Genomic DNA, 12,940 nt, shown 5'->3' on the forward strand with positions numbered 1-12,940 from the left:
TTTTGGTCAATCTTAGCTTTTAATATTATCTTAAGCATCTTCTTAACTATAATTTTTATGTGATAATAAACCAAAGATTTTGCATGTCTTCGGCTTTTGGTTGTTATTAAATAAAAAAAAACAAGTTTTTCCAACTGAAAGTAAGCAACAACATTAAAACTTAAAACGAACAGAAATTATTACCTATATGAGGGGGGTTTCCCCCTTCTCAGCAGCACCTCACTCTTTACGCTAATGTTTGACTTCTTGTTCAAATTATTTAAGAATGACTCCTGACAAACAAGGACCGTTTAGTTAGAATAATAAGCTTTTTACAAATTCACTGACACTTTAGCGTAAAGAGCGAGGAACTGTGGAGGGGACAGCTCCCTCATATACGTAATAACAACCAAAAGAATCGTCTGAGAAAATTACGGTTCAAACAGTTTGTGGTAACAAACTATCAGATCAAGCGTATTAGCGAACCTTACTGTATTGGTTTCAAACTCCTATCTGCAAAAAGGTGGAATTCCGTATTTTTTGCCAGAAGAAAGATCACGGATGCGTGTTTAACTTTTTTTTCCCAGGGTGATCGTATCGACCCAGTGGTCCTAAAATATCGGAAGAGGACTCGTCCGAAAGGAAAATAAAAGTTCTAGTGCCCTTTTTAAGTGACCAAACACTAGAGGGCAACTAGGTCACCTCCCCCAGTAATTTTTTTCCCAAAATAGTATGATCAAAATTTTGAACTTTTCGGCCAATCTTAGCTTTTAATATTATCTTAAGCAAGCTTCTTAACTATGATCTTTATGTGATAATAAACCAAAGATTTTGCATGTCTTTGGCTTGTGGTTGTTATTAAAATTTTGTTTTCATGATACATGTGCGGTGAGCCAAAATCAAAACATGCAAAAATTCAAAAACGTTCAGAAATTAAATAAAAAAAACAAATTTTTTTCAACTAAAAGTAAGCAACAACATTAAAACTTAAAAAAGAACAGAAATTTTTACGTATATGAGGGGGTTGCCCCCTTCTCAGCGCCTCGCTCTTTACGCTAATGTTCGATTTTGAACCAATTATTTAAGAATGATTCCTGACACACAAGAACTGTTTAATTAGAATAATAAGCTCCTTACAAATTCACAAACACTTTAGAGTAAAGAGCGAGGTACTGAGGAGGGAGCAACTCCCTCATATACATAATAACAATTAAAATAAAAATCTGAGGAAATTGCAGTTCAAACAGTTCGTGGTTAAAAACTGCAAGTACGTTACCACGCACTTACAGATGAAACACCCCAAAATTGAAGTGATCTTAATGAAAATGACACCATCAGATTCAGCGTATCAGAGAACCCTACTGAATAGGCTTCAAGCTCCTCTCTGCGAAAATGTGGAGTTTTGTATTTTTTTTTTTTACCAGAAGAAAGATAACAGATGCGTGTTTATTTTATTCTTTTTTTTCCCAGGGGTGATCGTATTGATCCAGTGGTCCTAGAATATCGAAAGAGGGCTCATTCAAACGGAAATCAAAAATTCTAGTAACCAAAAGAATAAGAGAGCAACTAAGCCACCTCCGCCATAACTTTTTTTCCCAAAATCGTCCGATCAAAGTTTTGAGATAGCCATTTTATTCATCATAGCTGAAAGGTCCAATGCCTATACCTTTGGATATAGCAACCCCTCCCCCACAGCCCCAGGGGAAAGGTCTTTAAGTTAAAAAATTTACCCATTGTTTAGGCATAGTATTTTTTATGGGATGTAAACATACATTTTCGGGTGGGGGATGACAAATTTTCTGCTGGGGGTTTTTCCAGGGGAGAATTTTCTATTGGGAGGAAGCTATCCAGGGAGTGAATTTATCAGGGGGAATTATACACTGCGAGAAATTGCCAGAATTCCTATACAAAATTCTTTTTATATGTCTTGCTTTCTCTTTTCCGTCTCAATTTTACGTGCGGAGTCGTTAAGAGTAATTGTCAGGGGTAAATTTTCACCGGGATTTAATTGTCTAGAGGATATTTCCATGGTGAGGGGGTTTTCCCCCCCTGGCATTATTTAGAAAATGATCGGATATTAAATGAAAAAAACAAGTTTTTTCAACTGAAAGTAAGGAGTAACATTAAAACTTAAAACGAACAGAAATTATTACGCATATGAAGGGGGTTCCAAAAAAAACTTTAGCGTAAAGAGCGAGGTGTTGAGACGGGGGTAACTCCTTTCATATACGTAATATTTTCGGTTCGTTTTCGGTTTTAATGTTGCTCCTTACTTTCAGTTGAAAAAACTTGTTTTTTTTTTTAATTTTTACGCTTAAAATTGGACCTCTTATTTGCCTGAAAAGGTACCATTTGTGAACTGATTTAACAAAAGCAAATTCAAATAAGCCGTTTCAGCAAAAAGATTTGTCGCTGGTATGCGTAATGACTTGAAAATGTAGTGAAACGGGATATTAGCATTACCAAATGAGTTTATAGTTTTTTTGTTCTATTAAGAAGCCAAAAATTCGTAACTGGTAGAAAAGCAGCGTAGATATCATCTCAAAGATCCTCAGAAATATTAGTGATGTGAAAGCTATTATTTCGCAATGTGATCGAAAATTAATTATAAACTTTGAATCTTTTGCCAGCATTCTGAAAGTTCAATTTGGGACATTTTCCAATGACAATCAGTTTATAAGACCGGAATGTCGAATTGCAAACTGCAGAACAGCAAAATTTATAAACCTAGCCCAACTACCGCTAAAATCCAAAATTCAAATCTACATTCTTTTTTCTAGGCAGTGTTGTCATATTCACAATCTACATTTTTAACTCAGGATCCCGATTAGTGGATCTGTCAAACAAGATTGCTAAAATAAGATTATCTACGAAAATTGAAAATCTACAATTCAATCACTGATTCAATAATCCAATAATTGAATTTGATAAGGGAGGAAAGTCATCGGAATTTTATTTAACTTCATAACAATTGAAGAAAATTTCAAACGATCTGAAAAGGCCGATAAGTCACTCAAAGTCATTACTAGTCACAAGGACTCAAGGTACTTAATCTCAGGACACTGCAATTTGACATCTGGGACTCCAGGCCCTGAAGTCCCAACTTCGAGTTATGAAAGTCAACTTCCAGCGTCCCTAGGGATCCACTTGGTATCCCTAGGTCAAATATGCCACGCCAATATCTAGCCAAAGTTAAATGCTCAAAATTGGATGTTCTTCATTTCAGAGAAGAAAATACTATATGAGATAGATTAAAGGTAAAACAGGGGGGTTTTCAGGATAAGTTTCTTGATTTTTTAGGCTGTTACAGCACAAATTTTTGTACACTGTCCCAAACAGAAAATGGAATTTTACTCAAGCAGTTATTATCAGTTAAATAAAATATTATTTGGAGCCATCCCTAAGCAATTCCTAGACTTTTCCCAAATGGAAGATAAGAGATGGAACTGTGTGGGTAAGTTTTGGTGGCTGGAATCTCAGGCCATAATTTTTTTTTCTAACAGAAAAATTTTACTTTCGGGCCTGAACACGTATTTAATCCACCATCACGAACCAGTTTCCCACTTCTACAACTTCAAACGTATATTTAGAGTGTTTCACCGCTAGCTAATATTGACCCAATGGCCCAATGTGAAAAGGGCGCCAATGAGCAAATCTTGGGGGGGGTGGCAATGTGACAAAGGTGCCAATAATTGACTAATAATATATTCTACAAAACAGAGTGAAAAAAAGAAAACAGTGAAAGGACACCAAAATATATCTTGAGGAGCCCGGGGTCTCCCACTCCCCTGGATCCGCCAGTGGTTAATGGAACTGTCACTGTAAATAAATTGTTATTATATAACGTATGCAAGAAACGTTAACAAAAAACGAACCTAACAGAAAGGTAACTTTATAGAAAAGAAACTTAAACGAGCAAAAATGGGCAAAAATGAGCGATAAATTATTTCAAAACCGACTGTACAGGAATCTACACTGTTCCATGGTGCTCTTTGAGGTTTTCAAAGAAGAAAAAGTCGCAAAACTAATAAACAAGTTCTAGCCTAATTTCTGAAAAAAACCCAACAAAGTTGTTCCACAAACCTCCAAACTGTGGCCATAACATAATTCTATTAGTAAATTCTCTCAGAACTTCCAGGAAAGCTTTATCTCTTGCCATAATTCCCCGTTGGCCATCCCCATTTTCATCAGACTGATCCCGTGACTTTTTACTTTTTGAAATGTCTGTCATCACTGTAACTCCACTAACGTACTGGAGCATAGTCCTCACCACATGGCTTGCATAAGTGTCGTTGACAAATTCTTCCATGTTGTTCAAAACAAATTTAGAATTTTTAAGGAGCCATTCAGTACAAAATTTTAGGTGATTTTGGTCATTTTCTTCTTTTTCAGGTTTCTCAATTTCATTTTCCGACTCCAATTCTTTCTTGACAGGTTCTTCAGCAGAGGCCTTCTTGAATGAAAAATTATAGAAACATATAAACGACTAGAAAGTAATACCAAGAGAGAGATGGAGGGAGAGAAAGAGAAAAGACAGAGAGAGAGAGAGAGAGAGAGAGAGAGAGAGAGAGAGAGAGAGAGAGAGAGAGAGAGAGAGAGAGAGAGAGAGAGAGAGAGAGAAAATGAAAGAGAGAGAGAGAGAGATGGACAGAGAGACTGCAGAGGGAGAAGATAAAGAGGGAGAGAAAGAAAGAGGGGAACAAATGAAGATAAAGAAAGAATATAGAGCGATGATAAAGCGGGAGAGAGAGAGAAAAAGTCAAATCTTTGTTTTATTTTTTATCTGCACATCAGAAATTGCAACAGTTTACTTTTTTTTTTTACCGTCGAAATAGGTGTAATGAAAAGAAACCTGACTAAAATTTTACTGCATTTTACATTGATATGCAATTACAATAATAAAGACTAAATATTTGAAATTAGTTTGAAAATTTCCTAGATGGTTTTATTTTGCTTGAAAAAATAAAATAAAATTCAAACAAAACTTCAAACGACCAGAACAGATTCAACTATAATTTTTGACATTTTGACTAGTCTATTTTCAGTATATTTCAACACTTTACTTTTGCGTGAAAGAATGGACATCTAGGTTACATTATTGTTTTAGCCTATACTATCTTAACATAACTAGTTCGCACTAGTAGTAATAGAAAAGCATTATAACAGCTAATTCAATTTCCAAAGTATATAGGGTGCGTATTCAACCAGAAACGGATATAAATTTTGACCGCAGGTACAATTGTTAAATTCTAGATGGTGGAATTTTTTATCTTAGAAAATTATTGAATCAGGAGGGTGAGACCAAAGAAAAGGCAATGGTTAACCTATAAGAGAGGAAACTAGATTCAGCATCGACAGAAAAAAACTATCAATGCCATCTAGCATCTGGCGAAACATGGCATTTTTTTAAGCTTTGTAATCGTTTTTCAGTCAGAAACTGAGATCAGATACTTATTGCTATCCTAGTTTTACCAATCATACTACTTATATTAATTATTCTTATTTTTACATTAAAAAGAAATCAAATGTCGCAACACACTAGATGATGTTGACTGCAAGCACCTATCTCTACTCCTCATTTTAAACATGCTTTATCTCGGTAATTTAAGTTTTTTATGTAATTTTCTTTGGCTCAAAATTTTAAACTCTAATAATTTGAGTAAATATCTAAGCTATTTTTGGATCTTTTTCCTTTTCATATTTGAGATTCAAACAAGACAGGAACTCCTTAAATCCCTTTAAATCAGGATTTAACAAAGAACACTTAAAAGTTTTCACTAGACCTCATTTGTACTGTTAACCTACCAAAAACCTTCAACTACCTTGTTGGACGTTTCATGAAAAAAAAAAAAAAAAAAAAAAAAAAAAAAAAACAGAATCTACAATTTTACCGGAAATTAAAAAGTCAAGCAGAAAAACCATGACTTTTTCTTAACATAACTAAACAGCAGTATTCAAATATAGCCTTGCCGATAATATTTTTTTTTGTTTAATGAGCGAGGTTTTCCGAGAAAATCGTAGGAAAAAAGAGAAGCTGGAGGGGGGGGGGGCTAAAAATATTAATCTTCAATTGCCCTTACGTTTTTCACCATAAACACTAATGGGGCGTAGAATCTATTGATGTCTAAGCAGTGATTTAAATAAAAAAACTTTGTGATGCCAGGTTATCAACATAGCGTATCTGTAACACTTCCCGAATGGGTTGAGGTATCAAGCTGAAACTTCCAGGGAATGTGGGTGAGGACAAGCTGAACTCAGATTTTGGATTAGAATGAGTTGGCAGAGGTGAAGGGCTAATATATTCTTTCTTTTATTCATAAAACGATTTTGCACTATACACAGCAGCCAGCTGATGAACCCGAATTATTTGCAAGCTAGTCCCAGGTAAGGCCGAAATCTAGCCGAAAATTTACGGAGTGTTGGAGAGGCAGCAGAGAGGAAAGATTTGAAGATTTTCGTCTGTAATTTGTTTAAATTTTTTGGCATTATAAGCCCCGGTTGAACTGCAATATGTTCCCGGTGAAGTAGGGATGTAGACAAAAAAAAACTATTTGTACAGAGTTCATCACAATAGGGTATCTGTATTATCCTAGGGACAGCTTGGGGGATCGAGATGAAGTCTACGGGGGTGCTAGAGGGCCAAAGGGACCTGAAAAAGAGGGAAGGGTAGAAATAAATGATGAATATTATGTATCCAAGTTATCAAACTTGCCTATCTACAACATCTCGCGAATGAATGGTGGCGATCGAGCTGACACTTTGTGATTCTTTGAGGAACGAGAGAACGGAACTTCTTATTTTGTGTTTTAAAGAGGTGTCTTACATTCTCCTAAGATCTTTGATACTATAAGTTTCAGCGAATATTCAAATATATTCAGGTGAAGTAGTGAGGTAAATCAAAAGGCAACAACATCAAACAGGTTATCAAAAAGTGCATCTTTAATATCTCAAGAACGACTGGAGGGATTGAGTTGGAACTTTTAAGAAATATTAAATTTAGTCTATTTAATTGGCTTGAAAGCAAAACTCACAAATTTCTTTGCCAGGTGTACCCCTAAGCAGAAAAAATCGGAGTTTGGTTAAATGGGATTTTGATCGCCCAAGAACGGGCCAAAACTTTTTTTTGTCTCTGACAGAATATTAGCTCACAGGGCATGTAGGCAGGACCAGGTAGGTCCCAATGAAAACGAAAACACCTTGAAGATTAGCTTTTAGGATATGTAACGCCTGAAACTGAACAACAAACTCTATTTTCTCGCATGGCCTTAGACGTACAAGATATGTAGTTAGAAACAAATGAAGCTGAATGAAGACGAAAGTTATGGATACGACTCTGTTTTATTGATTCGCAACACCAACGATGCATCCCAATTTGTTTTTCTCTGAAAGGAAGACTACTTACAGTGCCAGCCAAACTAAAGAGGAAAAAAATTCTGACAGAAAATGAGTTGAATCGATTTGCGAGACCCTAAAATGGGCAAAACATTTTCGTTTCCAATTAGAATTAAAGAATTAAAAAGAAGGGATAGAAGGAAAGGCTTTAATGCCATTTTAAATTAGACTGTTTAATAATTTTATGAAGGGATTTTGATGACCAAATAGTAGGGAATTATATATATATATATATATAGCTTTCTTAAACATAGAAAAGCTTGAGCAGTTCTGCCACACCAGCTAGTACTGAAAGAGTTCGATATACTGCATGAGAAACATGGTTTCCACAACAGGAAAGATTAGCTTCTATAAACCTTTCAGTTATTGCATTTTGAAGAACGATTTTTGATGCGTGAAATGATTTTTTTTTCTTTCTTTTTATTTTTCTGAGTTCTTAGTTGAAATGAAGTGTAAGTGAAAAGAATTAAAAATAAATTGTAATAGCTTCAAATTATTATCAATTGAATTATTCAAATTGAATAATATAATTATATTATATTAATATAATCCTCCAAACAGGGATTTATAATTGAAGCAAACCTCAATTATAAATCCCTGTTACACACAGCGCTTTGTTTTAGGACCGTCATACAGCAATCTCGGCTCACATTCACAATTTGTGATTTCGAAGACCTTTAGCTACCAAATTTAGAGGAAACCATACACCATTTGCGAAACATGTACTTCCCTTGTTTTACTCTTGAAATTCTATGTTGCAATGCTAGCCCCTTAAATTTGATCACCAGTTTCAGCAGTCCATTTTACAAACGCTAGTATAAATTAAAAGCTATTTGTTAAGACACCCAAATTCTAGATCCAGCACCATATGATAGCAAGTGACTTCTAAAATCCTTCGATTCCGACTTTGGTGAAAACTAGACAACATTTAAGAAATATATACTTGCCGCATCTTACTCTTCGACTTCTACATTACAATCTTAGCCATAGATTTATAATCATTAATAGCATAATTCCAATTTAGAACTACTTTTATACAAAATGTGACAGAACTGACAGGAGTTCGACAAACGTTTACGCTACATACTGTGCATTATTTCAAGAGAGCCAAATTGCTATGTCAGCATCACATTTATAGTTAGTAGCTTTAACAAGAGCTAAGAGCTCATATGGCACTTGTGACGAGGCGAGAAGAGCCAAGAGATCATATGGTATGAGCTCTAACAAAATTCTATGAATCAATAGATTGATTTAAAAAGGAAAATAAGAGGCTTAATGCCGGTCAGGATTTAAAATAAGAGCTCTGAGTCACGCTGTCCTTCTAAATATCAAAATTCATTAAGATCCGATCACCCACTCGTAAGTTATAAATACCTAATTTTTTCTAATTTTTCCTCTCCCTTTAGCCCCCCAGATGGTCGAATCTGGGAAAACGACTTTATCAAGTCAAACTGTGCAGCTCCCTGACACGCCTATCAATTTTCATCGTCCTAGCACGTCCAGAAGCACCAAACTCACCAAATCACTGAACCCCTCCCCCCAACTCCCCCAAAGAGAGCGAATCCAGTACAATTATGTAAATCACGTATCAAGGACATTTGTTTATTCTATCCACCAAGCTTCATCCCGATTCCTACACTCCAAGTGTTTTTCCAAGATTTCCCCCTCCAACTCCCCCCAATGTCAAACGATCTGGTCAGGATTTGAAATAAGAGCTCTTAGACCTGAATTCTTTCTAAAAATAAAATTTCATTAAGATCCGATCATATATTTGTAAGATAAAAACACCCCAATTTTCACGTTTTCCAAGAATTCCAGTTTCCCCCTCCAACTCCCCCAACCTCAAAGTGTCTGGTCGGAATTTAAAATAAGAACTTTAAAGCACAGGATCCTTCTAAATATCAAATTTCATTAAGATCTGGTCACCCTTTCGTAAGTTACAAATACCTCAGTTTTCAAAATTACCCCCCCCCCCGCCTCCAATTCCACCAAAGAGAGCAGATCCGGTCCGGTTATGTCAGTCACGTATCTTAGACAGGTTTTTATTCTTCCCATCCAGTTTCATCCTGATCTCACCGCTTTAAGTATTTTCTAAGATTTCCGGTCCCCCCAACTGCCCCCCCCCCAATTACGCTTGATCCGGTTGAGATCAAGGAGGCACACTCGTGCCTCTATAAAGAGGCGACACACGACAATGTTAAGCGATCTTCGGTTCCAGTGGTCGCAGAGGGATGGGGAGGAATGCATTTCGTAGCCCGAGCTCCAACTAAGAAACCTGCAAAATTTCATCCCCCTCCAACTTTTCCTTCATGGGGAAAATCTGGCCGAAAGTTTCGACCCGTCAACCCAAGCCCCCCTTTAACGTTGTCCGATCGGGCTGAAATTCACAAGTTAAGGTCCCCTAGGGCCCAGGAGCTTATCCGCGAAATTTCAGCTTGATCCGATAACTCCTTCCCTGTTTTCCAGAAACCACGCATAGCCACTTAAAATTCATTTACTTTTTTTTCCTAGACGCCTACAGGTCACATCCGACATCGGATCTGGGTGTACGAAGACTCATTCGATGCGGAATTCTCCGAGTAATTTTCCTAGAAAGTTTCGTAGGAAAATCTTAACCCCCCGAAAGTTTCGACCCTCCAACCCCCCCTCCCTTTTAACGTTGTCCGATCGGGCTGAAATTCACAAGTTAAGGTCCCCTACGGCCCAGGAGCTTATCCAAGAAATTTCAGCTCGATCCGATAACTCCTTCCCTGTTTTCCAGAAACCACGCATTAGCTATTTAATTAACGGATTTCTCTCCATAAGAGCCCATGTTAATTTGAAATTTTAAAAATTATTGAGAAGTTATATTTACACACATGCAGGTTATTAGCTCAGTTGGTAGAGCGTGAGACTTTTAATCCTCGGGTCAAGGGTTCAAGTCCCTTACGGGCGGTTTTTTTTTCACAACATCAAAAAAATTTTGATAACACCTGGACAGCTTATCATTTGAGAGATAACAGAATATTAGCTTCTTATGAGCAAAAGAAACATTTCGGTCATTCTATCTATTTTTTTTCTATTTTATACAATGATTTAAAAGCGGGGGGGGGGGGGGGGGGAGGGGGGGGTTCCTCTCCTAATTCCTGTACGAGGAGTACTCCTGTACGAGGAGTACAGGAATTATTAAATTACATCCACCATGGATTGTAGAAAAACGTACAGAATCAATATGAAAAAAAAATTAAACCTGTACAAAAGAGTCTTTAAAAGCGGGGGGTTCGCCTCTCCTAATAGTCTTCTTATAGTCCTAATTTTTTTCTATTTTATACAATGATTTAAAAGCGGGGGGGCGGCAGCCACCCAAGTTCCTCTCCTAATTCCTGTACGAGGAGTACAGGAATTATTAAATTACATCCACCATGGATTGTAGAAAAACGTACAGAAATAATATGAAAAAAACTTCGTTTTCTTAAAGAGTTAAAGAGGCTGCGTCCCAAAGTCGAACCTTAAAACGTACAGGAATTAGAAGAGGCAGTTGGGGGGCTGCCGCCCCCCAAACTCCCAGCTTTTAAAGACTCTTTTGTACAGGTTTTTTTTTGTGGGGGGACTTCATTGTTACTATTCACTAGTTTCGGCGCAATGGTTCTCCTGTCCTCTTGTGTTTAACATTTTTCGAAGTTATTCCATTATTCATTCATTTCAATTTTTTGTTAATTAAAAGAGGGCCTTTCCGAAGCCAAGAGCGGGGGGTTAGCAAAAAAACAAAAAACCTGTACAAAAGAGTCTTTAAAAGCGGGGGGTTTGGGGGGCGGCAGCCCCCCAACTGCCTCTTCTAATTCCTGTACGTTTTAAGGTTCGACTTTGGGACGCAGCCTCTTTAACTCTTTAAGAAAACGAAGTTTTTTTCATATTATTTAAAATAAGAGATATGAGTTACGAGGTCCTTCTAAATATGAAGTTTCATGAAGATCCGATCACTCCTTCTTAAGTTAAAAATACGTATTTTTCTTATTTTTCAGAATTACCCCCCCCCCCAATAGATCGGATCCGTTCCAATCATGTAAATCATGTATGTAAGACTTCTGCTTATTGTCCCACCAAGTTTCATCCCGATCCCTCCAATCTAAGCGTTTTCCATGATTTTAGGTTCCCCACCCCAAACTTCCCCCAACGTCACCAGATCCAGTCAGGATTTAAAATGAGAGCTTTGAGACATGATATCCTTCTCAATATTAAATTTCATTGAGATCCGATAAGCTGTTCGTAAGTTAAAAATATCTCATTTTTTCTAATTTTTCAGAATTAACCCCTCCCTCAACTACCCCAAAGAGAGCCGATCCGTTCCGGTTATGTCAATCATGTATCTAGGACTCGTGATTATTTTTTCCACCAAGTTTCATCCCGATCCCTCCACTCTAAGTGTTTTTCAAGTTATAGGATTCCCCCTCCCAACTCCCCCCCCCCCAATGTCACCAGATCTGTTCGGGTTTAAAATAAGAGCTCTGAGCAACGATATCCTTATAATATCAAATTTCATTGAGATCCGATCACCTGTTCGTAAGTTAAAAATACCTGATTTTTTCTAATTTTTCAGAAATACCCCCCCCCAACTATCCCAAAGAGAGCGGATCCGTTCCGTTTATGTCAATCATGAATCTAGCACTCGTGTTTATTTTTCCCACCAAGTTTCATCCCGATCCCTCCACTCTAAGTGTTTTCCAAGTTTTAGGTTTCCCCCTCCCAACTCCCCCCCAAATGTCACCAGATCCGGTCGGGATTTAAAATAAAAGCTCTAAGACACGACATCCTTCTAAACATCAAATTTCATTGAGATCCGATCACCTGTTCGTAGGTTAAAAATACCTCATTTTTTCTAATTTTTCAGAATTACCCCCCCCCCCCCAACTACCCCAAAGAGAGCGGATCCATTCCGATTATGTCAATCATGTATCTGGGACTTGTGCTTATTTTTCCCATCAAGTTTCATCCCGATCCCTCCACTCTAAGTGTTTTCCAAGATTTTAGGTTTCCCTCCTCCAACTCCCCCCCAATGTCATCAGATCCGGTCGGGATTTAAAACAAGAGCTCTGAGACACAATATCATTCTAAACATCAAATTTCATTAAGATCCCATCACCCATTCATAAGTTAGAAATACTAAGTTAGAAAACCGAACCCATAATTAACATTTCTCCTGGGCAAAATGGCAAAAATGGAAAGAGCGGAAAAGAAAAATTCGCACATTCCATGATAGTAAATCTTTGCTTTGTACGCAAGTTAGAATTCCTGTACCGGAGAAAAGGCCACAGAGAGCAAGCAATCTCAGACAGTTTATTCTTTCGCAAGTAAAAAAGAGGACATATCCTTCTTTCAACAAAAAAGGATTTATTCATGCGAAATGGTTGCCTCATATTTTGAAATATTTTAAAACAATCCTTAGTCAGCATAAACGAAACAAAGTGGCTTGAGTTTTTGAAAAACAAGCATTAATCTGACGACTGGCATAAGCCATTTCACGCTTCGCTTGTCTCTGATGGACGCTAACACTTCCTACAGCACAAAAAACACACCTACCTCACCCGTGGAA

At 37.1% G+C, this 12,940-nt stretch overlaps 1 protein-coding gene across 2 annotated transcripts in view; it reads right to left on the reverse strand.

Annotated features, from left to right (window-relative positions):
- Nucleotides 1–12,940, reverse strand: part of LOC136028119 (nucleolar protein 9-like) — a 53,792-nt gene that overhangs the window by 19,732 nt on the left and 21,120 nt on the right. The window contains exon 4 of one of the 2 annotated variants that reach the window (XM_065705762.1): nucleotides 4,063–4,429. In XM_065705762.1, coding sequence (XP_065561834.1) covers nucleotides 4,063–4,429 — 367 coding nt within the window. Of the gene's footprint in view, nucleotides 1–4,062; nucleotides 4,433–12,940 lie in introns of both variants that reach the window. The other variant, XM_065705761.1, reaches the window with a different exon arrangement.

This window comes from Artemia franciscana, chromosome 6 (genome assembly GCF_032884065.1).
Source record: "Artemia franciscana chromosome 6, ASM3288406v1, whole genome shotgun sequence".
Lineage (NCBI taxonomy): Eukaryota > Metazoa > Arthropoda > Branchiopoda > Anostraca > Artemiidae > Artemia > Artemia franciscana.